This window comes from Mustela erminea, chromosome X (genome assembly GCF_009829155.1).
Source record: "Mustela erminea isolate mMusErm1 chromosome X, mMusErm1.Pri, whole genome shotgun sequence".
In the NCBI taxonomy this organism is placed as follows: Eukaryota; Metazoa; Chordata; class Mammalia; order Carnivora; family Mustelidae; genus Mustela; species Mustela erminea.
Genome location: NC_045635.1, coordinates 115,065,355 through 115,090,314, shown reverse-complemented (window position 1 = coordinate 115,090,314; position 24,960 = coordinate 115,065,355). Strand labels below are relative to the sequence as shown.

General features: G+C 42.1%; 1 protein-coding gene across 4 annotated transcripts in view; it reads right to left on the bottom strand.

Moving 5' to 3' along the window:
• The window catches only part of LOC116583391 (transmembrane 9 superfamily member 2-like), an 82,627-nt gene extending 58,997 nt beyond the window's left edge, over positions 1–23,630 (bottom strand). For all 4 annotated transcript variants that reach the window (XM_032331494.1, XM_032331496.1, XM_032331495.1 and 1 more), the window contains exons 1-5: positions 23,282–23,630; positions 14,797–14,864; positions 13,192–13,285; positions 8,766–8,893; positions 8,330–8,456 (exon numbers count right to left, since the gene is read on the bottom strand). In XM_032331494.1, the coding sequence (XP_032187385.1) occupies positions 8,330–8,456; positions 8,766–8,893; positions 13,192–13,285; positions 14,797–14,864; positions 23,282–23,470 (606 nt within the window). In that variant the 5' untranslated portion in view covers positions 23,471–23,630. The remainder of the gene's footprint in view (positions 1–8,329; positions 8,457–8,765; positions 8,894–13,191; positions 13,286–14,796; positions 14,865–23,281) is intronic.
• Between the last annotated feature and the right edge of the window lie 1,330 nt (positions 23,631–24,960).

The window sequence follows — 24,960 nt, the reverse complement described above, 5'->3', positions numbered from 1 at the left end:
AAATATCTTCATAAAAGCAACATGAACATAGAATGTACAACAGCAAAAGTCAGCCGTAATGTAAAGTACGGACATTGGGTGTCAATTGTTCATCAGTTGTGTAAAATGTACCACTCTGGGGTGGGCAGCTGGCTCAGTTGGTAGAACATGTGACCTTCAATCTCCAGGTTGTAAGTTCAAGCCCCACGTTGGTGTAGAGATGACTTAAAAATAAAATCTTTTTAGGGGTGCCTGGGTGAGTCAGCCAGTTAAGTGTCAGACTCAGTTTCAGCTCAGATCATGAGCCCAGGATCATGAGATCAGGACCCAGACCCAAGTCTGCTTGTCCCTCTTCCTCTGCTCCTACCCGAGCTCTTGATTTCTCTCTCTCAAATAAATAAGTAAAATCTTAATTTTTTTTAATTTTTATATATATATTTTTTAAAGATTTTATTTATTTATCAGAGAGAGAGCGAGAGCAAGCGAGCACAGGCAGACAGAATGGCAGGCAGAGGCAGAGGGAGAAGCAGGCTCCCCACCGAGCAAGGAGCCTGATGCGGGACTCGATCCCAGGACGCTGGGATCATGACCTGAGCCGAAGGCAGCTGCTTAACCAACTGAGCCACCCAGGCGTCCCTTTTTTTTTAATTTTTAAAAACAAAATGAAATATACTACTCTGGTGGGGGAGGTTCATAGTGGGGGAGGCTATGTATCTATCGGGGTAGGGAGTCTATGAGAACTCTCTGTACATTTCCTCTTAATTTTGCTGTGAACCTAATCCTGCTCTAAAAAATAAAGTCTTTTAAATTTGAAACAAAAACAAAACATGAGCTGAGGAGAAAGTGAGGAATTGCCATGCCAATTTCTAAGGGAAATCTGGAAGCCAGAGAGTTAAGCTGGGTGAGGGAGCACTGACATGGCTATTGCCCTGAGGACACCTGCTGTTCTGGGTAAACTTGAACTTAAGTTTGGGTAGCCTCATGGGATAGGGAGGAGAGCACTCAGGGAGGGCCCTCCCAGCTGAGAAGGCTAAAATGAGACCCTATGCCCATTAATCTGAGACCACTGACCCCTCGCAAAACCAATACCCTCAAAGGTAAAGATGAGCCAGGAGTAAGCCTTCTCCACAACCCCCAATGGACTATAAGGAAGATGGCCTTGATGCTAAACACAAAAAGGGAGTGGGGGAACTGTCCTCAGTTTTGGCCACAGCCCAGTCCTAACATAGATTTGCAATGTGGATTCCCATCACCTAAGTGGCCCCAGGAAATTCAAGTTGTGAATTTGCTTTAAGGCAGTCCCAGGCTGGTATTTCCCAAAGACGCTTTGCAGAAGTGAATGAAAATCTTCTCTGGAGGAAACTAGTTTGACCCTGGGACTCAAAGAAACTCCACAAACAACTTTCTTTTAGAGATTGAGAGAGTGAGCAAGAAGCACTGGGGGCCAGAGGGAGAGGGAGAATCTCAAGCAGGCTCCACGCCCAGTGTAGAGCCAGACACTTGAACTCACGACGCTGAGACCATGACCTGAGCTGAAATCAAGAATCAGACTGACAGAAATCTAGTCATTTGCGATAACGTGGATGGAACTAGAGCGTATCATGCTTAGCGAAATAAGTCAATCGGAGAAAGATAACTATCATATGATCTCCCTGATATGAGGAAGTGGAGATGCAACATGGGGGGTTAAGGGGTTAGGAGAAGAATAAATGAAACAAGATGGGATTGGGAGGGAGACAAACCATAAGTGACTCTTAATCTCACAAAACAAACTGAGGGTTTCTGGGGGGAGGGGGGTTGGGAGAAGGGGGGAGGGGTTATGGACATTGGGGAGGGTATGTGCTTTGGTGAGTGCTGTGAAGTGTGTAAACCTGGCGATTCACAGACCTGTACCCCAGGGGATAAAAATACATTACATGTTTATAAAAAATTGAAAATTAAAAATTAAAAAAAAAAAGAATCTTGCTGAGCAACCCACGTGCCCCATCAGAAGCAGAATTAAAATTAACATTTACTATACTTCAAAGAAGTAAAATACAAGCATGATAGCATGTGCATGAAATAGAAAAGTACAAAATAATGATGTAGCAAATTTGCAAAAGAACAAAACAAAACTTGCAGAAATGAGAAAGCTAATTGTTGAAATTAAAAATTCATTGCCTATGAGGGTTTTTTTTAGGATTTTTGAGGTTTGTTTATGTATGAATTAACTTATAAATTATCAGATGCCAAGGCAAAGGGCTTAAAAATGTGAGAACAGGGCGCCTGGGTGGCTCAGTGGGTTAAAGCCTCTGCTTTCGGCTCGGGTCATGATCTCAGGGTCCTGGGATCGAGTCCCGCATCGGGTTCTCTGCTCAGCGGGGCGCCTGCTTCCTCCTCTCTCTCTGCCTGCCTCTCTGCCTACTTGTGATCTGTCTGTCAAATAAATAAATAAATAAAGATCTTTTAAAAAATGAAAAAAAATGTGAGAACAAAAATCTCAAAATGTTTGATATCAATGTTATTGTAATAAAACATTTCTTTTTTTCTAAGTTCTTATTTAAATTCTAGTAAGTTAACACACAGTGCAATATTGATTTCAGGAGTAGAATCTAGTGATTCATCATTTACATACAACACCCGGGGCTCATCACAACATGTGCCCTCAATGCCAATGTTCATAAGAGAAGAAACAAATGAGAAGAAAATTTAAACTAGAAGATAAGCCAGAACACAGCACAGAAAAAAATGGAAAATACACAAGGGAGATTAAGAGGCATGTAGGAGAAAATAAAAACATTTCACACAGCTTTAACTGGAGTCTGAAAAGGAAAGAAGAAAGTATCTGACAATGCTGAGAATTCCAGAACTGATAAGACACACCAATTCAGGAAACTCAAAAAAGTTACAAAAAAGATTAAAAACAAAGCAAAACAAAAATCTATAACTAGACACCTAATCATGAAACTGCATGAGACCCTTTAAAGAAAGAGGTGACTAATAATTCCATTTCATGGAATCTAAAACGCCACCAACTATAAAACATTATTTTAGGGGGACCTGGGTGGCACAGTCAGTTAAGCATCTGACTCTTGGTTTCGGCTCAGGTCGTGGTCTCAGGGTTGTAGGATCGAGCCCTGTGTTGGGCTCCATGATCAGAGTAGGGTCTGCTTGGAGATCTCACTCCCTCTGTCCCTCCCTTCCCCCACCTCCACTTTCTCTCTTAAATAAATAAATCTTTTGGAAAGACATTATTTTATGTGCTGCTAAGAAAAAACATTGCTAATTAAACTTTGCCAAGCCATCAACTGAAAGGGACACATTCTGATTTCATAAATGTTAAAATATAGGAAAGTTTTAGAATCAATAAAATGCAGAATATAAAAATTATGAACAAAGGGTGCCTGGGTGGCTCAGTAGGTTAAAGCCTCTGCCTTCGGCTCGGGTCATGATCCCAGGGTCATGGGATGGAGCCCTGCATTGGGCTCTCTGCTCAGCAGGGAGCCTGCTTCCTCCTCTCTCTCTGCCTGCCCCTCTGCCTACTTGTAATGTCTGTCTGTCAAATAAATAAATAGAATATTTAAAAATAAATAAATAGGGGTGCCTGGGTGGCTCAGTGGGTTAAAGCCTCTGCCTTCGGCTCAGGTCATGATCCCAGGTCCTGGGATGGAGCCCCACATCGGGCTCCCTGCTCAGCCAGGAGCCTGCTTCCTCCTCTCTTTCTGCCTGACTCTCTGCCTATTTGTGATCTCTGTCTGTCAAATAAACAAATAAAATCTTTTTTAAAAGAAAGAAAGAAAGAAAGAGAGAAAGAAAGAACAAAACCATAAACTAGTATAACAGAAGTGAGACCAAACATCATATCAGTATATGTAAATGGCTTAACTCACCCAGTAAGAGGAAAAGGACTTTCCGAAGATACCACAAAGCAAAACTCAACATGTTGTGTACAAGAGACACATCTAAAACAAAGAGGTTCTGAAAAGCTAAAAAGGGATGGGCAAAGTTACACCGAAGGAATGCACGCAAGAAGAAAGCAAGGGACTTGGACTCCCTTCTTCCGACATGATGGAATAATGCAAGACCAGATTTATCCCTTCACTTTAAACAACTAAAAAAAATGGGTAAAATATATAAAGACAACATTTTTTAGACCTCAGACAACAAAGAGCATTAAGAAACTGATCACTGGGGCACCTGGGTGGCTCAGTTGGTTGAGCAACTGACTCTTGGTTTCAGCTCAGGTCATGGTCTTGGGGGTCCTGGGATCAAGCCCGCATTGGGCTCCACAGTCAGTGGGGAGTCTGCTTGGGATTCTCTCTCTCCCTTTGCCCCCCCCAAATGAATAAATAAATCTTTAAAAAAGAGAGAGAGAGACTGATCATTAAGAGAAAGGCAACTAAGGTGAGCCCACCTATTGCTTCAGGCTTACTTCCCACGGAGAATTTTCAGGATCTGGGGCAAGGAAAGGGTACCTAATCAGAACCCTGCAGTCTCCCAGAATTGAGGAGACAAGGTTCACAGTCCAGGGATGCCCAGGGGCTACATGGTATGGGGTAGAAACCAGAGAGAAGAGAGCTACACAGAGATTTCATTGGTAAATGCATATAAAGTGTGCCAGTGGGGCGCCTGGGTGACTCAGTGGGTTGAAGCCTCTGCCTTTGGCTCAGGTCCGGATCCCAGGGTCTTGGGATTGAGCCCCCCATCAGACTCTCTGCTCCACAGGGAGCCTGCTTCTCCCCTCTCTCTCTCTGCCTGCTTCTCTGCCTACTTGTGATCTCTGTCTGTCAAATAAATAAATAAAATCTTTTTAAAAATAAATAAATAGGGGCGCCTGGGTGGCTCAGTGCGTTAAAGCCTCTGCCTTCGGCTCAGGTCATGATCCCAGGGTCCTGGGATCAAGCCCCCCATCAGACTCTCTGCTCCACAGGGAGCCTGCTTCTCCCCTCTCTCTCTGCCTGCCTCTCTGCCTACTTGTGATCTCTCTCTCTCTGTCAAATAAATAAAATCTTTTTTAAAAATAAATAAATAAATAAATAAATAATAAAGTGTGCCATAAAGTGTGCCAGTCATTGACTTCTTGCCTCACATCTCCAAATTCATTCCTTTTGGCCTCTATGAAAATTATGCAGGCCCTTTAATTTTTTTTCTTTGGCAGGTGACTGGGTGGCTCAGTTGGCTTAGGTCGTGATCCCAGGGTCCTCAGATCAAGGACCACATCGGGCTCCCTGCTCAGCAGAGAGCTTGCTTCTCCCTCTCCCTCTGCCTGCTGCTCCCCCTGCTTGTGCATTCATCCGCTCCCTCTCTCAAATAAATAAAATCTTTGTTTTAAATATTTTATTTATTTATTTGATAGACAGAGATCACAAGTAGGCAGAGAGGCAGGCAGAGAGAGAGAGGAGGAAACAGGCTCCCTGCTGAGCAGAGAGCCCGATGCGGGGCTCGATCCCAGGACCCTGGGATCATGACCTGAGCCTAAGGCAGAGGCTTTAACCCACTGAGTCACCCAGGCGCCCCTAAATAAAATCTTTTTTAAAAAATTGTTTTCCGGGGCACCTGGGTGGCTTAGTGGGTTAAAGCCTCTGCCTTAGGCTCAGGTCATGATCCCAGGGTCCTGGAATCAAGTCCCACATCGGGCTCTCTGCTCAGCAGGGATCCTGCTTCCCCCTCTCTCTCTGTCTGCCTCTTTGCCTACTTGTGATCTCCGTCTGTCAAATAAATAAATAAAATCTTTAAATTTTTTTTAAAAAATAAAAAATCGTTTTCCTTTGCAAGAAGGTGTTGAATGAAGTGTTGCCAGTAGATGGCGCTGGACAAACATTACCAGGGAGAAGAGTTTGGATTTCTGGTTGAGGGGAGCTCTGGCTCTAGGCTCAAGCTCCAGTTTCTCCAGTTTCTCCAGTGAACACAACCTCTAAAGAATTAATGGATCCATGTGTCTCAACAAAAAGAAAGATAAAAAGACATCAGGGTTGGGGTGAGAGGGAGGGATGAGTAGGCAGAAGGAAGAACACAGATTTATAGGGCTGTGAGACTACTCAGTAGGATACCCTTACAGTAGGTATGTGTCATTATACATTTGTCCAAACCCATAAAATGTACAACACCAAGAGTGAACCCTACTGAAAACTGTGCTCTCTGGGCGATAATGCTGTGTCAATGTAGGTTTATCAGTTGTAACAAATGTGCCACACTCTGGTGAGTGATACTGATCATGAGCAAGGCTATCTATGCACATGGGGGAGGGCAAGGAGTCTGAGGGAAAATCTCTGCACCTGCCTCTCAATTTTTCTCTGAACCTAAAACATCTAAATAATAAATCTGTTTTTTTGGAGGGGGGATCCTGGGTGGCACAGTTGGTTAACTGTCTGACTCTCGGTTTCAACTCATGGTCATGGTCTCAGGGTCATGGGATCTAGCCCCAAGTCAGACTCCACACACAGCACAGAATCAGCTTGTCCCCCTTTTTCTCTTTTTCAAGTAAATAAAATCTTTAAAATAATAATAATAAATTCATTTGTTAAAAAGGCGACATCATTTGCCTCTTGAAAGAACGCACCACTATCTTATCTCACCAAGAGATCAAACTTGAATCTGATCAAGCCAGCGGATCCATCTGCCAATTTGCAAGAACTAAAAGACAGAGAACATGCAGCCTTGTTTGGATGAATGATACAGGCATAGACAAAAGTATAGACATGGGATAAATCAAATATTTTAAAATGCTAATTTGGGGCACGTTTCTGGCTCAGTTGGAAGAGCATGCAACTCTTGATCTTGGACTCATGAATTCAAGCCCCTGTTGGGTGTAGAGATTACTTAAATAGAACTGTAAAAAAAATTAAAACGCGGGGTGCCTGGGTGGCTCAGTGGGTTAAAGCCTCTGCCTTTGGCTCAGGTCGTGATCCCAGGGTCCTGGGATCGAGCCCTGCATTGGGCTCTCTGCTCGGTGGGGAGCCTGCTTCCCCCTCTCTCTGCCTACTTGTAATCTCTGTCTGTCAAATAAATAAATAAATAAATTTTTTTTTAAAAATAAAAAAAAATTAAAACATTTATGATAGAATCTAGGTACTGGGGTGCCTGTATGGCTCAGTGGGTTAAGCCTCTGCCTTCAGATCAGGTCATGATCTCAGGGTCCTGGGATCAAGCCCCACATTGGGCTCTCTGCTCAGCGGGGAGCCTACTTCTCCCACTCTCTCTGCCTGCCTCTGCCTACTTGTGATCTCCGTCTCCATCAAATAAATAAAATCTTAAAAAAAAAGAATCTAGGTACTGCGTATATGAGTGTCCACTACATAATGAATTAAGCTTTTCTATGTGTTTGAAATTGCTCATAATAAAAGATTTTTAAAAGATATATGAGGGGCGCCTGGGTGGCTCAGTTGGTTAAGCATCTGTCTTCAGCTCAGGTCAAGATCTCAGGGTCCTTGGATCGAGCCCCACATCAGGCTCTCTGCTCAGCGGGGAGCCTGCTTCCTCCTCTCTCTCTCTGCCTGTCTCTCTGCCTGCTTGTGATCTCTGTCTGTCAAATAAGTGAATAAAATCTTAAAAAAAAAAAGGTGTTGGCAATGAGCCATCTTACACAGAACATCAATGCAATATTTTAAAAATAAATAAATAAATAAAGCAACATAACATCGCTCCTGGCCCGAAAGAGGCATTCAATACGATTCTCCTCACCATTGCACACAGGACCTCCCTCCATTGACCTGGCTTCTGCCTACCCCCCATTTTAGCTTCATCTCTAGCTGTACTTTCCAAACCCCAAAACTTATGCTGAGAGACATGCTCGACTCCTCACAGTCCCCCAATCACATCATCCTGCTTCAGACTTCCAAGCTTTTTTTTTTTTTTAATTTATTTATTTGACACAGAGAGAGAGATCACAAGTAGGCAGAGAGGCAGGCAGAGAGAGAGGAGGAAGCAGGCTCCCCGCTGAGCAGAGAGCGGGGAGCCTGCTTCCCGATGTGGGGCTTCCCTGCTTCTCGATGTGGGGCTCTATCCCAGGACCCTGGGTCATGACCTGAGCTGAAGGCAGAGGCTTAACCCACCAAGCCACCCAGGCGCCACGGCTTCCAAGCTCTAGATCACATTGATCTCCCTCCTAGAAATGCTCACCCACCCATTTATTTCACAAATACTTTTTCATTCCCTCCATTATATCCTCCTTGTCCCTTTTCTACAGGGCCACCTCCTTACTCAGGACTGGGAACTTTGTGAGGACAGAGACCATACCTACTTGAGTTTGTATTCCCAACACCTAGCCCCAAACCTAGAAGATGGTAGGTGTCCCGTTAATGTTTGCTAAGTGACTATAACAGAAAGCAAATTATAAGCAACTTATATTCTATAGTAAGTTCTCAACACTTACGCGAATAGCGCAAACATCTTTTGCTGTGCCATCTTTGGTAATAAAACATCCTATCGGAAATCCTGTTGTGCAGTACTTTCCATCCTCAATAACGTGACACCATATTACTGGCATATTATCAATAATCCTAAACATAAATATTTAAAAAATAAAAGATTTAACAAGCATGCATGTCACACCAAGCAATACCAACATCATCTTGCATATATTTAATTCGAATTTGTATTCAAAGTCACAAAATATAGTCTATAATTTCAAGTATTAATTAAAACTACTTTTTTTAAAAAAAACTATTGAAAGGACTTAAAATTTTTAATCAAAGTCACAAAAATAGTGTACAATTTCAAGTACTAAAACTACTTTTTTTTATAAAAAACTACTTCTGAAAGGACTTAAAAAATTAAGTCATGTTATCTCAGTGTTATCGCAAACCTACCAGTGATGTTGATAGTTTAGTTTTATCCCTTTCTTCAAAAAAGCCAGTTTTTTCTTGTGGTGGTCATTTCCTTTATCGTAGGATTTTACACAGACTTTTCTACATGTTTCTGTCTTGTTAAAAGAAAACTGTTAAAAAACATTTAAAATAATGAAAGATTTGACTACATTTTAGAAAACAAGTGTCACAAAATAAGCACTTTACCTTACAGATAAAACTTGTTCTCAGAGATTTCAGTATGCCATTAGCCGCAATACTCTCTCCTTTGAGTTTCAATTCATACCTGAAATGATTACACTACACACACACACACACATAATACACACATGCACGCACACGCACACACACACACATGCGCACATACATTGACAATATGCTTTCACCACTAAGCAGAAGAATCTTCCTTCTTCAGTAACACATAAGGTGGGATATAATATCTACTGTAACTTCCTAAGACCACCTTGATATGGAACCCTTCACTTAAAAGTGGTAACAAAATTGATTTTAGTGATGGTCACACAATGCTCTGAATATACTAAAAAAAATTAAGTCAAAGGGGCGCCTGGGTGGCTTAGTCAGTTAAATGTCTGCCTTTGGCTCAGTCCATGATCTCAGGGTCCTGGGATCGAGCCCTGCATCAAGCTCCTTGCTCAGCGGGGAGTCTGCTTCTCCCTCTCCCACTCCCCACCCCTGGCTTATACCCTCTCTCAAATAAATAAAATCTTTAACAAACAGAAAATAAAAAATAAACAAACGTTAAATCAGATACTTCAAGGGGTGCCTGGCTGACTCAGTCAATGCAGCATGCAACTCTTGATCTCCAGGCTGTGAGTTCAAGCCCCACCTTGGGTGTGTAGAGCTTACTTTAGAAAAAAAATGGCCACTTCAAATAGGTGAATTCTTTGGTATGTGAATATTTCTCAATAGAGCTGTTAATAAAAAAGTATTAATAAAATATTTCATACTTTTAATATGAAACCTCTTATTTACAAAGTCTAGCTATCAAGGATTATCAGGACGAAGTACCAGTGTTACTAATCAGGAAATAATGGGCAAGAATAAACTACGAAAAAGAGTTATAGTAAGGACCTCATACCCTGAAATCATACAAATATTAACCAAAAAGTTCCCTATTGGCAGCTGAGAAGAACACTGTCATCTTTCTTTCTTCCTATCTTTCTTTCTCTCTTTCTAGTACTATCATGTTCTTCATTTCAAGGGACAGCACTCCTTGAAAAAGTTCCCTTTTTTGTTAGGACAATGGTACTCCACGCAGGTATTTTGTGCAACTTTAATTATCAAAAAGCTAATGCCTGGGGTGCCTGGGTGTCTCTGTGGGTTAAAGCCTCTGCCTTCAGCTCAGGTCATAATCCCAGGGTCCTGGGATGGAGTCCCGCATTGGGCTCTCTGCTCAGCGGGGAGCCTGCTTCCTCCTCTCTCTCTGCCTGCCTCTCTGCCTACTTGTGATCTCTGTCTGTCAAATAAATAAATAAAATCTTAAAAAAATTTTTTTTTTTTAAAAGCTAATGCCTGGGACGCCTGGGTGGCTCAGTTGGTTGAGCAGCTGCCTTCAGCTCAGGTCATGATCCCAGCGTCGTGGGATCGAGTCCCACATCGGGCTCCTTGCCCCGCAGGGAGCCTGCTTCTCCCTCTGACTCTGCCTGCCACTCTGTCTGCCTGTGCTCGCTCTCGCTTGCTCTCTCTCTGACAGATAAATAAATAAATAAAATCTTAAAAAAAAGCTAATGCCTGACACACAGACCAAAGAAACAGATCAACAGAGAACCCAGAAATAGAACTCTACAACTATACCTGTGTGATTTTTTTGACAAACATGCAAAAGCAATTCAGAGAAGGAATGACAGTCTTTTGAACAGATAGTGTTGAAGCAACTTGACTTCTACTCGCCAAAAAAAAGAAACCCAAAAAGCAAAACCAAAAAAATTCTGTAATTTCAATCCAAACCTCTACCTGATACAAAATAACTCAAAAAAGATCACAGACTTAAATATATAAATTATAAAAGTTTCAGAAGGAAACATAAAAGAAAATCTTCAAGACCTAAAGGCTTATGTCATGTGTTCTTAGACTAGACACCAAAACCACACTCCATAAAAAGGAAATTTGATTATTGGACCTCATAAAAATTAATGTTTGCTCTGTGGAATACTCTGTTAAGAAGATGAAAACACGGGGCACCTGGGTGGCTCAGAGGTTAAGTAAGTGTCTGCCTTTGGCTTGTATGGCGGTCCCAGGATCCTGGGATCAAGACCCAGAAAAACTGCTTCTCCCTCTCCCACTCCCCCTGCTTGTGTTCCCTCTCTTGCTGTGTCTCTGTCAAATAAATAAATAAAATCTACAAAAAATAAAATAGATGAAGACACAGGGGTGTCTGGCTGGCCCAGTTTGTTAGAGCACACTATTCCTGATGTCAGAGTCATGAGTTTGAGCCTCAAGTTGAGCAGAGAGATTATTTAAAAATAAAATCTTGGGGCGCCTGGGTGGCTCAGTGGGTTAAAGCCTCTGCCTTCAGCTCAGGTCATGATCTCAGGGTTCTGGGATCGAGCCCCTCATCGGGCTCTCTGCTCAGCAGGGAGCCTGCTTCCCCCTCTCTCTCTGCCTGCCTCTCTGCCTACCTGTGATCTCTGTCAAATAAATAAATTAAATATTTTTTAAAAATAAATAAATAAAAAATAAAATCTTAAAAAAAAAAAAAAGATGATGGAAACAAAAGCTACAGACTGGGAAAAAACTATTTGTAAACTACTGCCCTAACAAAGGAATCACACCTAGAATATATAAGGAATTCTGAAAATTCAATAGTAAAGGTACAAACAATCCAAATATAAAAGGGGTAAAAGAGGAGACAGAGGGCCTGGGTGGCTTAGTCGGTTAAGCATCTCCTTCAGCTCAGGTCATGATCCTGGGGTCCTGGGATCAAGCCCCCCACATCAGGCTCCCTGCTTAGAGGGGAGTCTGCTTGTCTCTCTCCTTCTGCCTCTTCCCCTGCTTGTGTTCCCTCTCTCTCTCTCCCCCCCCCAAATGAATAAATAAAATCTTTTAAAAAATAAATTAAATTGGGGCGCCTGGGTGGCTCAGTGGGTTAAGCCGCTGCCTTCGGCTCAGGTCATGATCTCAGAGTCCTGGGATCGAGTCCCGCATCGGGCTCTCTGCTCAGCAGAGAGCCTGCTTCCCTCTCTCTCTCTCTCTGGCTGCCTCTCCGTCTACTTGTGATTTCTCTCTGTCAAATTAATAAATAAAATCTTTTAAAAAAATAATAAATAAAAAAATAATAATAAAATAAAAAATAAATTAAATAAATGAGTGAATAAAAATCCTAAAAAAAAGTTTAAAAGAAGCTAATTCCCAATGGTTTCACAAGAGTATACATAAATTAATATTGAGCAAACTACATACTTTTAAAAAGAGTTTTATTTAAGTAATCTCCATACCCCATGCAGGGCTCAAACTCACAGCCCTGAGACCAAGAGTTGCATACATCTCTGACTGAGCTAGCCAGTTGCCCCCAAACAAAACACTTTCAATATGTGCAGTGTATTGTACTTCAAGTAGACTTCAATGAACTTAGAAAAAAAAGAAGAAAAAAGTTAATGCCTTCATAATCATAACTGCTTATGAAAACATCCCTACTCTATCCCCGAATCTATTAAGGTATTGAAGGCAAAATCAATACACAATGACAGTCCAATGACATCTGCTTATACCACCTTACCCAAAACATGTAGGGACAATAAAGGAAACTGTTTTTTCTTTACAAAGCAAAAATAAAATTTGAAAGGCAAAATGGTTATGTGGAACCACTCCCTACTGCAGATAGTTCGAAGAGCACATATTCAGGCATTCTTCTGACAATACCACATCCTATCTCCTTTCCTTTTTCTCTGCCTCCTTCTAAAACAGACTCTTTGTGGGGCGCCAGGGTGGCTCAGTCGGTTAGGCTCAGGTCATGATCCCAGGGTCCTGGGATCAAGTCCTGCATCAGGCTCTCTGCTTGGTAGGAAACCTGCTTCCTTCTCCCCCACTCCCCCTGCTTGTGTTCCCTCTCTTGTTGTGTCTCTCTCTGTCAACTAAATAAAATCTTTAAAAAGAGGGACGCCTGGGTGGCTCAGTTGGTTAAGCAGCTGCCTTCGGCTCAGGTCATGATCCCAGCGTCCTGGGATCGAGTCCCACATCGGGCTCCTTGCTCCGCAGGGAGCCTGCTTCTCCCTCTGCCTCTGCCTTCCACTCTGTCTGCCTGTGCTCGCTCTCACTCTCTCTCTCTCTGACAAATAAATAAATAAAATCTTTAAAAAAAAAATCTTTAAAAAGAAAATAAAAATATAACAGACTCTCTGCTACAATTTTAAGAAGCCAGTTCTGAAAAGATTCCATTTAAAACAATATTATATAAGATCCACTGAATAACCTTATAGGGAGATGATGTTATTCGTTCTCCGAATAGTACTTGTCCAAGATTTTCAGAAGGGTTTTTCTTCCCAGAGGCTTGACAGAAGTCAAAGCTAGAGGGAAAGTTCAAGGAAGGAAAAAAAAATCAGCAAAGAAATTAATCTTTGTAATTTGTCAAGCCTCTCCACTGTTAATGGTAGATACTTCTAAAAACATGACCCAGAAGGTCTCTAATAATGATTTATAGACCTCATTATTTTAAACTGTTTAACCTCTTATAACTATGAATTCATTATTTAAAATGCTTATGGTACTGCTCTTGACTTTTATAATGTAGATAATCACAATCTTAGTAAAACTCACAGTATCTTCAGGGTTAAACTTCAAATTACATTTTTAAAAAAGCAAAGAATAGTGTAAAATCTGTACTAATTCTAACCTGAGACATTTAGAAACTGCTGTTATCAGTTCTGATCAAAGGGGAACTTAAACAACAAAATCCCTTTTCAATTACAGGCCCATAGACTCACTCACAAATCAAATGGTTACCACATGGAAAGAATTACAACTGCCTTTAAGCAAATGGGAATACATAAAATTAAATATAAAATGGTAAAAAGAGAAAATCAATGGTAGGTACGTGTAATATTTTAAATGCTCATGCTAACACCCTATGTCTAAATGTGGCATTTTAATGAAAATTAGACCTGATTTTATTTCTGTTTAATTAGTAGAAATAAATACCAGAGGGAGCTACAATCATTTTTCTTTTTTTTTTAAGATTTTATTTATTTATTTGACAGAGAGAGATCACAAGTAGGCAGAGAGAGAGGAGGAAGCAGGCTCCCCGCTGAGCAGAGAGCCCGAAGCGGGACTCGATCCCAGGACCCTGAGATCATGACCTGAGCCGAAGGCAGTGGCTTAACCCACTGAGCCACCCAGGCGCCCTACAATCATTTTTCTAAGAAGGGTAGCATTTGTTGCTATTCTCAAATGACTGATCTTGATCTTGATTATATGATACTGGCCCAATACTAAGCTAAGCACTTGCATCCATTAAAAGCCTTAGTAGCGGGGGCATCTGGGTAGCTCAGTGGGTTAAAGCCTCTGACTTTGGCTGGGGTCATGATCCCAGAGTCCTGGGATCAAGCCCTGTATTGGGCTCTCTGCTTAACAGGGAGCCTGCTTTCTCCTCTCTCTCTGCCTGCCTCTCTGCCTCCTTGTGATTTCTGTCTGTCAAATAAATAAACAAAATCTTTAATAAATAAATAAATAAAAGCCTTAGTAGAAACTTCCCTATCCCATGTTTTAAATAAACTACACTTCTGCAATTATTTTTTTGAAGTTCAAAATATAGTAGATTTATAATTTGTTTTCCTTACAAAAATCAAGTATGGCAATTTCCTAAATTCTTGAGCATTTGCCTCACACTGAAAGCACTCTGTTTTAATTTTGTTACTGTTACTTTTATTACAAAATTGCCTCCATATTTCTTAATATATCTAGGGGTTTCATTCACTGTCTTTAAAATTTTAAAACACCTTTAACACAATAATATTATAATTACGATGTAACTGCAGTAATATCAGTTCTATCAGGTACAATGACAATACCTATAACTTACGTATTATATTCATAAGGCAGGACGGATTCTGTTGAGTCCAATCTATTTACAAAAAGTGCTATTGATGACTACAAAAAGAAAGAAAACACTAATTAATAATACAAAATAAAAAAGGTAGCACTTGCAAAATACATAACAAAGTGAAAAGTAATTGGATCTATGGCTCCCATCAATGTATGACTGTGCAAATACAAATTTATAACTTAGCACAGTGTTATACATGTATAACAATATGGTTATAAATTTTTAACACAGTACAGCTATAAATTCATAACATTTCATTTAGGTGGCATCATTGGAGTCTCTGAAAACATCAATTTTTCAGACATCTCAGCCATTCTTAACCTTTTTTAATTATAGAACCCTTTGAGAATGTCTCTGTTCAGGTTTCAGAGGCTTCATAGGGCCTCTGGAGTCCACAGAATTCAGGTTAAGAACTTGAGATAATTAAAGCTACCTGCGTAAGAGCTCTCCTTGTATTATTTTAACCATTTTTATAAGAATCATTCTAAAATACACTTCATCATTTCCTATCTTAAACAGAACATGGTGATCACAATTTAACCTTCCTTGATGGCTCAGGATCATTTTGGAACATCAATCCTTGCACCAGCTTTGCCTCTGCGACATCCTCAGGATCAAACTAAGTGAACGCTATTTGCCCCAAAACTCCACTGCGATAGATGGTACCCACACCCCTACTACCCACACCCCTCACCCAACCAAAGAGCTTCAACTTTTTTGGTATAGATTTTACGTCTTTCTTTTCAGCGGTAAGTTGTTGTGACGCCTCTTCGCCCTTCTCCCTTCTCCCACCCTCGATCTGCTAGAGAGCCCTCAACTTGTAGAATAAATCACAGATTTGTTAAAACGAAATCAAAAAGACTCAGAGCATGAGGGTTAGTGCATAAGCATTAGGATATCTATTCCCGCTTTTCACAGGATACTTGCATTTACTTCCCTGGTTCTCAGCTGGGTTCTTGATAATCTACAAGATAGGGTTTTTGTTTTGTTTGTTTGTTTGTTTGTTTGTTTTATGTAGGCTCCATGCCCAGCATGGAGCACTATGTGGGGCTTGAACTCATGACCCTGAGATCAAGACCTGAGCTGAGATCAAGGGTCAGACACCTGACTGGGCCCCCCAGGTACCCCCAAGATAGGATTTTTATTTTTTTTTAAAGATTTTATTTATTTGACAGAGAAAGAGAGATCATAAGTAGACAGAGAGGCAGGCAGAGAGAGAGAGGGGAGGAAGCAGGCTCCCTGCGGAGCAGAGAGCCCGATGCGGGGCTCGATCTCAGGACCCTGGGATCATGACCTGAGCCGAAGGCAGAGGTTTTGACCCACTGAGCCACCCAGGCGCCCCAAGATAGGATTTTTAAAAAGACTAAAACAGCAGAACTTTAGTGAACACTATTCTTGTTCAAAATTCCATAAACTGCTTTTTTTTAATTGAACATCTGCTATCATCTTTACCATAAGGTTAGTTTTTTTTTTAAGAGGAAGAAAATAATCAAGTTTGGGACAAATATAAACAGTGTTACTGTAACTCTGTAAGAGTATTGTATCTAGGGGCGCCTGGGTGGCTCAGTGGGTTAAGCCGCTGCCTTCGGCTCAGGTCATGATCTCAGGGTCCTGGGATCAAGTCCCGCATCAGGCTCTCTGCTCAGCGGGGAGCCTGCTTCCTCCTCTCTCTCTCTGCCTGCCTCTCTGCCTACTGTGATCTCTCTATGTCAAATAAATAAATAAAATCTTTAAAAAAAAAAAAGAGTATTGTATCTGTACTTAATGAAACCTTGTCAGAAATTCAGCAACAGCAACATATATCAGTTAGAGTTTTATAAAGGCGAATAGAGAAAAGCAAAGGACAGCAGATAATTAAGGATAATAGTTCTCATCTAGACTCCCAATACACAACATACATAAGATTCATATTTTAAAATGCATATCTGGAGATTACTATATTTAAAAGAACCTTAATGGTTTCACAAGTCAAGTGAAGAAAAGAGAAATTATTCAATAATGGTAGATAACTGGTCAGTGATCTGGGGGAAAATAAGTTAAGCTGGATACTTACCTAATACATATACCAGGAAATATCAATCTTATTTATTAAAATTTAAACCATAAAAGTAATAGAAGAAGCCATGGGAGAATAATTTTATAATTGTGGCTGGCTTGGTTAAGAACTTTCAAAACAGGGCACAAAAGTCAGAAAACAAAACAAAAAAAGATATATTAGAATAAAAGCCAGTTTTTCTAAATTCTAAAAAACAAAAACAAAATATAATAAACAAAACCAAAAGACAACTGACAAACTTGGGAAAAGAATGTCACAGGTAAAGGACTAGTTTCCTGATTTAAGAATGACCACAGAACCAAAAAAAAGTGTCCACAAATCAATTTTTTAAATGTCCAACCTTATAGAAAAATGAGCAAAGAATATATAGATAGTTCACCAAAAAGAAAATACAAGTTGTTTTTATTTATATGAAATGATTCTCAATTTTAAAAAAGACTCCTGATAAAAGCATTATAAACTAAAACCATAAGACACAATTTTTCACCCATAAAACTGTCAAAGATCTAAAAGTTTGACAACACGTTGTCAAGCTGTGGAGAAGCAGGCACTCTCACACACTGTCTACGGAAGTGTAAATTAATGCAACCTCCATGGAAAGCAATTTGAGGATATCAAAATTTCTAAGTGCATCTATTCTTTGACCCAGCAATTGCGTTCCTAGGAATTTATTCTATGGATATTCTCATATGCAACAATGTTTGATAAGATCAAGAGTATAGAAACAAGCTAAATACATACATAAGGGACTATGTAAATTCAATATATAACAACCTTATAATAGAATGATATACCATTAAAAAACAACAAGGGTGTTCTTTATATAATGATATAAAGTGGTCTCTAAGCTATATCATTAAATGATAAAGGCACCTGAAGGTGAGAACAGTATGCTCCCATTTGTGTAAAAAAAAAAAAAAAAGGAGGAAAAAATAATATAAACACATATTTGTTCATTTAATCAAGAAATCCCTAGCAGGATATGAGAAACTGACGATATTGGTGCTCTCCAGGGAGGGATACTATGTGGCTAAAAGACCCAGGTAGATGAGACCTTCACAGGGAAAAACCTCTTATCTGCCTGTATCTTTTTATATTATTCTAAGTGAGATCATTACAATCAAGGGGATGAACAGTTTCAAAGACTTTGATGTATATTTCAAATTGCTTTCCAAAGGGTTCAAGTTTAACTATTAAACCAATCTGAATGCCATCATAAGGCAGCAAAGAGACAAGGCCAGGTGGATGGGGCATTGTACAGGAGAAACAGACTAATCCCTTTTATAAATTAATGTTATGAAAAGAAAAAGCAGGGACTGTGCTTAATTAAAAGAACCATAGACTATAATAAAGAGATGCAATTTGTGGTCCTAGATTGGATTCTGATTTGGTTATTTCAGGGATAGCTAGGGAAATCTATGAACTTGGTAATACATGAGATAAAAATGCATTCATGTGGAAAAAAAATCTGTTGATGTGGAAAGATAGAGTTGTTAATAGAAAAGTGCAGGTTATGGGATGGTTAAGCGTCTGCCTTCGACTCAGACTCAGATCATGATTCCAGGGTCCTGGGATCCAGTCCCACACAGGTTTCCTTGCTCAGCAGGGAGCCCGCTTCTCCCTCTGCCTGCCACTCCTCCTGCTTTTGCTCACTCTCTCTGACAAATAAATTTCAAAAATCTTTAAAAAAAAAAAAGAAGAGAAACAAGGCATTGGTTAAAAAAAAAGAAAGAAAAGTGCAGGTTACAAAAAAACGTGGATACCATTATTTTATGTAGGTAAAAAATGCATTTGGACTTCCATTCATTGCTAGTGGGAATACAAAATGGTACAGCCAATTTAGAAGAGAGCTTGGCAATTTCTTAAAAAAAAAAAAAAAAAACTAAATATAGGGGTGCCTGGGTGGCTTAGTGGATTAAGCCTCTGCCTTTGGCTCAGGTCATGATCTCAAGGTCCTGGGATCAAGCCCCACATCAGATCTCTGCTCAGCGGGGAGCCTGTTTCCCCCCCCCCCCCGCCGCCCCCTCTCTGCCTACTTGTGATTTCTCTCTGTTTCAAATAATTAAATAAAATCTTTTTTTAGAAAAAAGGAAAAAAAGAAGAAAAAAATAAATATACTCTTAATAAACAATCTAGCAGTGATACACCCTGGTATTTGCCCAGAGGAGTTGAAAACATAAGTCTACCCAAAAACCGGCACAATGTCTATAGCAGCTTTGTTCATCAATGTGAAAACTTAGAAGCAACCAAGATGTCTTTAGTAGATAAATATATGAATGAATTGTGGTACAGCCGGATAACGGAATATTCAAAACTGAAAAGCAATGAACCATTAAGCCATGAAAAGACACAGAGGAACCCTAAATGCATATTACTAAGTAAAAGAAGCAAGTCTGAAAAGTCTACGTACTGTATGATTCCAACTATAAGACATTCTGGAAAAGGCTAAACTATGAAGACAGTAGATAGATCAGCGGTTGCCAGGGATTAAGAGAGGGGCGGATAATAGCAGAGAGCATAGAGAAAGTATAAGGCAGTGAAATTACTCTATATGATATTATAATGATAGATACATGTCATTACACATTCCTCCAAACTTCACCAAGGGTGAACTGTAATGGAAACTATGGGCTTTGGGTAGTAATGATGTGTCAGTCCAGGTTCATCAACTATAACGAATGTAACACTCTGGTAGGGGCTGTTGATGAAGAAGGCTAGGCATGCGTGGGGGCGCGGCTATATGGGAACTCCACTTTCTGCTCGATTTTACTGTAAACCTAAAACTGCTCTAAAAAATTTAAAAACTCTATTAAAAATACACATGTGAGGTGCCTGGGTAGCTCAGTGGGTTAAGCAACTGCCTTCAGCTCAGGTCATGATCCTGGAGTCCCAGGATCAAGACCCACATTAGATTCCTCGCTCACTGGGGAATCCACTTCTCCCTCTGACCCTCTCCCCTCTCATACCCTCTCTCTATCTCTCATTTTCTCTCTCAAATAAATAAAATCTTTTTAAAAATACACATGTGGGTATGGGTATGTGTAGAAAAAAATCTAGAACATATGGTAAGATAGTAATAGCAGTAATTCTCTAGTTATTAGAAATGTTTTTCTTATTTTTGCCTATCTGCATTTTCTTTTTTTTTTTTTTAAAGATTTTATTTATTTATTTGACAGAGAGAAATCACAAGTAGATGGAGAGGCAGGCAGAGAGAGAGAGAGGGAAGCAGGCTCCCTGCCGAGCAGAGAGCCCGATGCGGGACCCGATCCCCGGACCCTGAGATCATGACCTGAGCCGAAGGCAGCGGCTTAAACCACTGAGCCACCCAGGCGCCCCCTATCTGCATTTTCTAATCATCTATCATGCATGCTACTGCTTTTGTAATAGCAAAAGTTTCAAAACTAAAAAAAGGGGAGGGGGGCTGGATGCTACCAAATGAAGTAAGTTTAGAGTGTTAAACCTAAAAATGAGAGACTCACCAAAAGACAGAAGGCAAAAACTCAGAATAAAAAGTAGAACACTTGTAAGGATGCAAGTAACAGCCCAAAAAGAAAAGAGTTTATGGAAAAATTCCAGATATTTGTTATGGTTAAAGATCATGTTTCTTTGCTAGGAAGCCTGATGAAATAAAGAATAGAGATTCAGGATGAGGAATTACCAGAGAAAAGGCAGACATAAAAATATTTTGTAAATGCCATTTCCTACATTACACGTGTTTGGCAAGATGTTGGCTCAAAATGTTACCATCAAAACTTCACACAGGAGGGGCACCTGGGTGGCTCAGTGGGTTAAGCCACTGCCTTCAGCTCGGGTCATGATCCTAGGATCCTGGGATCGAGTCCCGCATCGGGCTCTCTGCTCAGCAGAGAGCCTGCTTCCCCCTCTCTCTCTCTGCCTGTCTCTCTGCCTGCTTGTGATCTCTCTATCAAATAAATAAATAAAATCTTTAAAAAAAAAAAAACTTTACACAGGAAAAGGCAAGTTCCAAGTTTTAAGGGCAAACTTGTGGCCCCAAAACTGACCTTTAAAAAACACTGGAAAATGGGACACGTGGGTGGCCCCGTCGGTTAAGTAGCTGCCTTCGGCTCAGGTCATGATCCCAGTGTCATGGGATCTTGTCCCACATCTGCCTCCTTGCTCATCAGGGAGCCTGATTCTCCCCCAGCCTGCAGCTCCCCCTGCTTGTGCCCTCTCTGATAAATAAAATTTTAAAAACAAAACAAAACACCCTGGAACTTTCAACTTGGTTAAGTCTATAGTTAAACCACACCCAGCACTGTTCTCAACTTCCCAGTGCCTTTGTGGTGCCCTATGACAGAACACTACCCCAATTCACTAAATTAGGCAACTAGGAGTCAGAAAAACAAGTCCTATTCATTAGTATCTTTTGAAGTGATTACTTGCCCCCTCCAAAAAAAATACAACACACAACCTTTTTTGGACTCAGCTTAGTTACAGAAACCAGGCTGCTGAAGAAAGGAGTCAGGAAGTTATTGGAGAACTTCAAGAGGACAGACTCGTTGGCCTCAGTGGGAGGAGCATGCAACTCTTGATTTTGAGGTCTTGAGTTCAAGCCCCAGTTGGGTGTAGAGATGACGTAAATAAACTTTAAATTAAAAAAAAAAGAAATCTCTGCCTAAAGAAAACGAATAATGATAATAGTTACCATTTGTGGAAAGCTTACTAAGCTTACTAAGCGCCAGGTATAGTTGTCAGTGCTTTTCATACATTGTCTCATTTTATCCTCTCAAGTCTGAGAGGTAAATAATACCTTGATGTTTACAGGCAAAGGGCCTAGGGGAGACAAAAGCGCATTAACAAGAATTAGAGAGGTAACAAGCAGGCTGCCGGAGGAGTGAAGAATGACAGAAAGGAAACACGGTGGGGTTGCGTCTAAGACCACAGTGAGGCGGATGGGGGGATGGGTGAAATAGCTGATGGGAACTAAGCAGCGCACTTGTGACGAGCTCCTGGTCTTTGTATGGAAGTGCTGAATCACTAAATTCTACACCTGAAGCTAATATAAGAATGCATGTGAACCCACTGGCATTTAAGTCAATTTTTTTAAAACGACCATGGTGACTGTCTGGGAGAGAGTACAAGAGAGACAACAGGAAACGGAAGAAGAGAGCCCTAGGAAAAAGCCCAGGCGGCGGAAGGAAAGGAGCTGCGACAGAAGAGGAGGAGCTAAGTGGAGGAGCAGCCAATAGGGAGGCAGGAGCTCCGAGGAAGGAGGAACAGAAGGAGCTAAGAAGGGCGGTGGAGAAGCACTGCGGAAAGGAGGAAGCAAGGGCTGCGTGTGTGGCTTAGTCCTTAGGCATTTGCCTGCGGCTGGGGTCATGATCCCCGCTTCCTGGAATCGAGCCCCGCATGGGCCTCCCTGCTCGGTGGGAAACCTGCTTCTCTCCCATTCCCACTGCTCGTGTTCCGTCTCTGTCTGTCTCTCTTTCTCTCATTCTCTCTCTGTGTCAGATTAAAAAAAAATCTTAGGGACGCCTGGGTGGCTCAGTTGGTTGGACGACTGCCTTCGGCTCAGGTCATGATCCCGGAGTCCGGGGATCGAATCCCGCATCTGGCTCCCAGCTGCATGGGGAGTCTGCTTCTCCCTCTGACCTTCTTCTCGCTCATGCTCTCTCTCACTGTCTCTCTCTCTCAAATAAATAAATAAAATCTTTTTTAAAAAATAAAATAAAATTTAAAAACTCTTTAAAAAAGGGGGGGGAGGAAGCAAGGGGGCGGGCCCAGAGGGAAAAGAAAGAAGGAGGGGTGGAGCCAGGCAAAAAGGGCGGGACCCAGAGGGGAGATTGGAGGGAAGGGGTGGGGCTAAGTGGAAGGGAGGGCGGGGCCATGCATCGGGGGCGGGGCCTGGAGGGAGGGAAGGGACTTGAGGGAAGTGGGGAAGGGAGGGGCGGGCCTAGAGGGAGGGGAGGGGCTACGAGGGAAGTGGGAAAGGGAGGGGCACAGGCACTGGGGCGGGGCCTAGAGGAGGGGAGGGGAGGAACTGCGAGGTCAGAGGAGAAGGGCGGGGCAGGGCGGGGAGGGAGGAGAAGGGAGGGGCGGGGCGGGGAGGGAGGAGCAGAGGAAACGCTGAGATGTAAGGGAGGGAGCCAAGAGAAATGGGGGGAAAGGAGGAGCTCTGAGGATGGAGGAAGAGCTGAGCGGGAGTTGGGCGAACGGAGAGTAAGGGGAGGGGCCGAAAGGGAGGGAAAGAGAATCTGGGAAAAGAGTGGTCCGGATGTTCCACGTGCAAGGCTCAGAGATAGAGCCGCTGAGACACACCCACAGGGCTGTGGCGTTCTGGGTCAGAGGCGAAAGAGCTCGCGACCGTGGTCTCCCCCCCGGCGTGCCCCCTACCCCTGCCGGAAGCCTTCCCCTCACATCTCACTGCCTCCCACGGGTCCTCACCTTGCAGGTTGCAGTCTCTCGGGTCGCCTCGCAGAAGTTAACTGGAGCCAACCCGGGGAGGTAGAAGGCCGCGCTGGGGGTGGCCTGAAGCCCCAGGAACAGCCACAGCCCCAGCAGCCACCTCAGCCCGGGGAGGGCGAGCCTGAGGCGACAAGGGTTGGTTCCCACGCGGAAACCACGAGTACTCATTTGAGGAGCCGGCTCAGGGCTCGGGGGCGCACTACAGGCGAGATCTAACCAGTGAACGGGAGAAACGGATATGGTAACTCGGCTGGTGGGACTAGAACTCCAGGGAAAGCCACTTATTCCGACGCAACAGTGGCTTGGAACCCGTTGCTAGGGCTCCAGGCTACTCATTTGAGCACGCGTAGTACGCATGCGTGCGGGTCCCCGCTAAGTCTTCCACACATCCCCCGCCTTCCCCACTCCCCCACCCCCCACCCACAGCCCGGCACTTTCCCGCGGTTAGAGGTGCCTCGGGGAGCGGGGAAGGGGGACAAGGGAGGCTGGCTGAGAGGTCTCAGCATGCAACATCACAACTAAACAGGGTGTCGTGTCCTCCCTGAGTTTGCCTCAGTCCCAAAGTAGCAGTGTTTACCCCCCCCCCATTTTCACTTTTTCCGGCGGGGTGGTGGGACAAGAATGGGGAAGAGGGGAAATTACGGGGCCAAGCTGTCCAGTATGGTGGGTGTTAGGCGCTTGAAATGCAGCCAGTGCAAAATTGATGTTCCATAGGGCCAAGTGCACACCTAGTATCAGGGACTGCTTGGAAAAAGGAATGCAAACCTCTGCGTTTTTATATTGATTGCATGTCAAAACAATAATATTTTGGGTCAGTTGCATTGAATAAAATATTATTAAAATTAATTTCACCTGTGTTTTGTTTTGTTTTTCACAGACAAAGATCACAAGTAGGTAGAGAGGCAGACGGGGGGGGGGATCCCAAAGTGGGGCTCAATCCCATGACCCTGAGATCATGACCTGAGCAGAAGGTAAAGGCTTAACCCACTGAGCCACCCAGGCATCCCTCACCTATTTCTTTCTTTCTTTTTTTTTTTTTAAAGATTTTATTTATTTATTTGACAGAGAGAGAAATCACAAGTAGGCGGAGAGTCAGGCAGAGAGAGAGAGAAGCAGGCTCCCGCTAAGCAAAGAGCCCGATGCGGGGCTCGATGCGGGGCTCGATCCCAGGACACTGAGATCATGACCTGAGCCGAAGGCAGCGGCTTAATCCACTGAGCCACCCAGGCGCCCCTCACCTATTTCTTTCTAAAGTATGATTGCTAGGGGCTCAGTCCATAGAGAATGGGCCTCTTGATCTCAGAGTTCATGAGTTCAAATCCCATGTTGGGCAAGGAGCCTACTTTAAAATAAATTAAAAAAAAATAAATTGTGGCTGCTAAAACATTTAAAATGACATGTGGCTCATGTCATATTTCTTTTTTTATTCATTAAAGCACTTTTAATATAAATAAATTCTGCGGAAATAATACAGCAAAACAAAGCCATGCACTGATACAAATTAACCAGTTCAGCTACTGGTTATGATATTTTTCAGATTTTTCAGATATTTTTATGTTGTCTGTGATGATACATGGATTGCTCAATGTGTAATAAATTCTGGCATCATTCCTACCTGGGAGAGACAACTTTTATTTTACATTGATGACTTAAGTAGA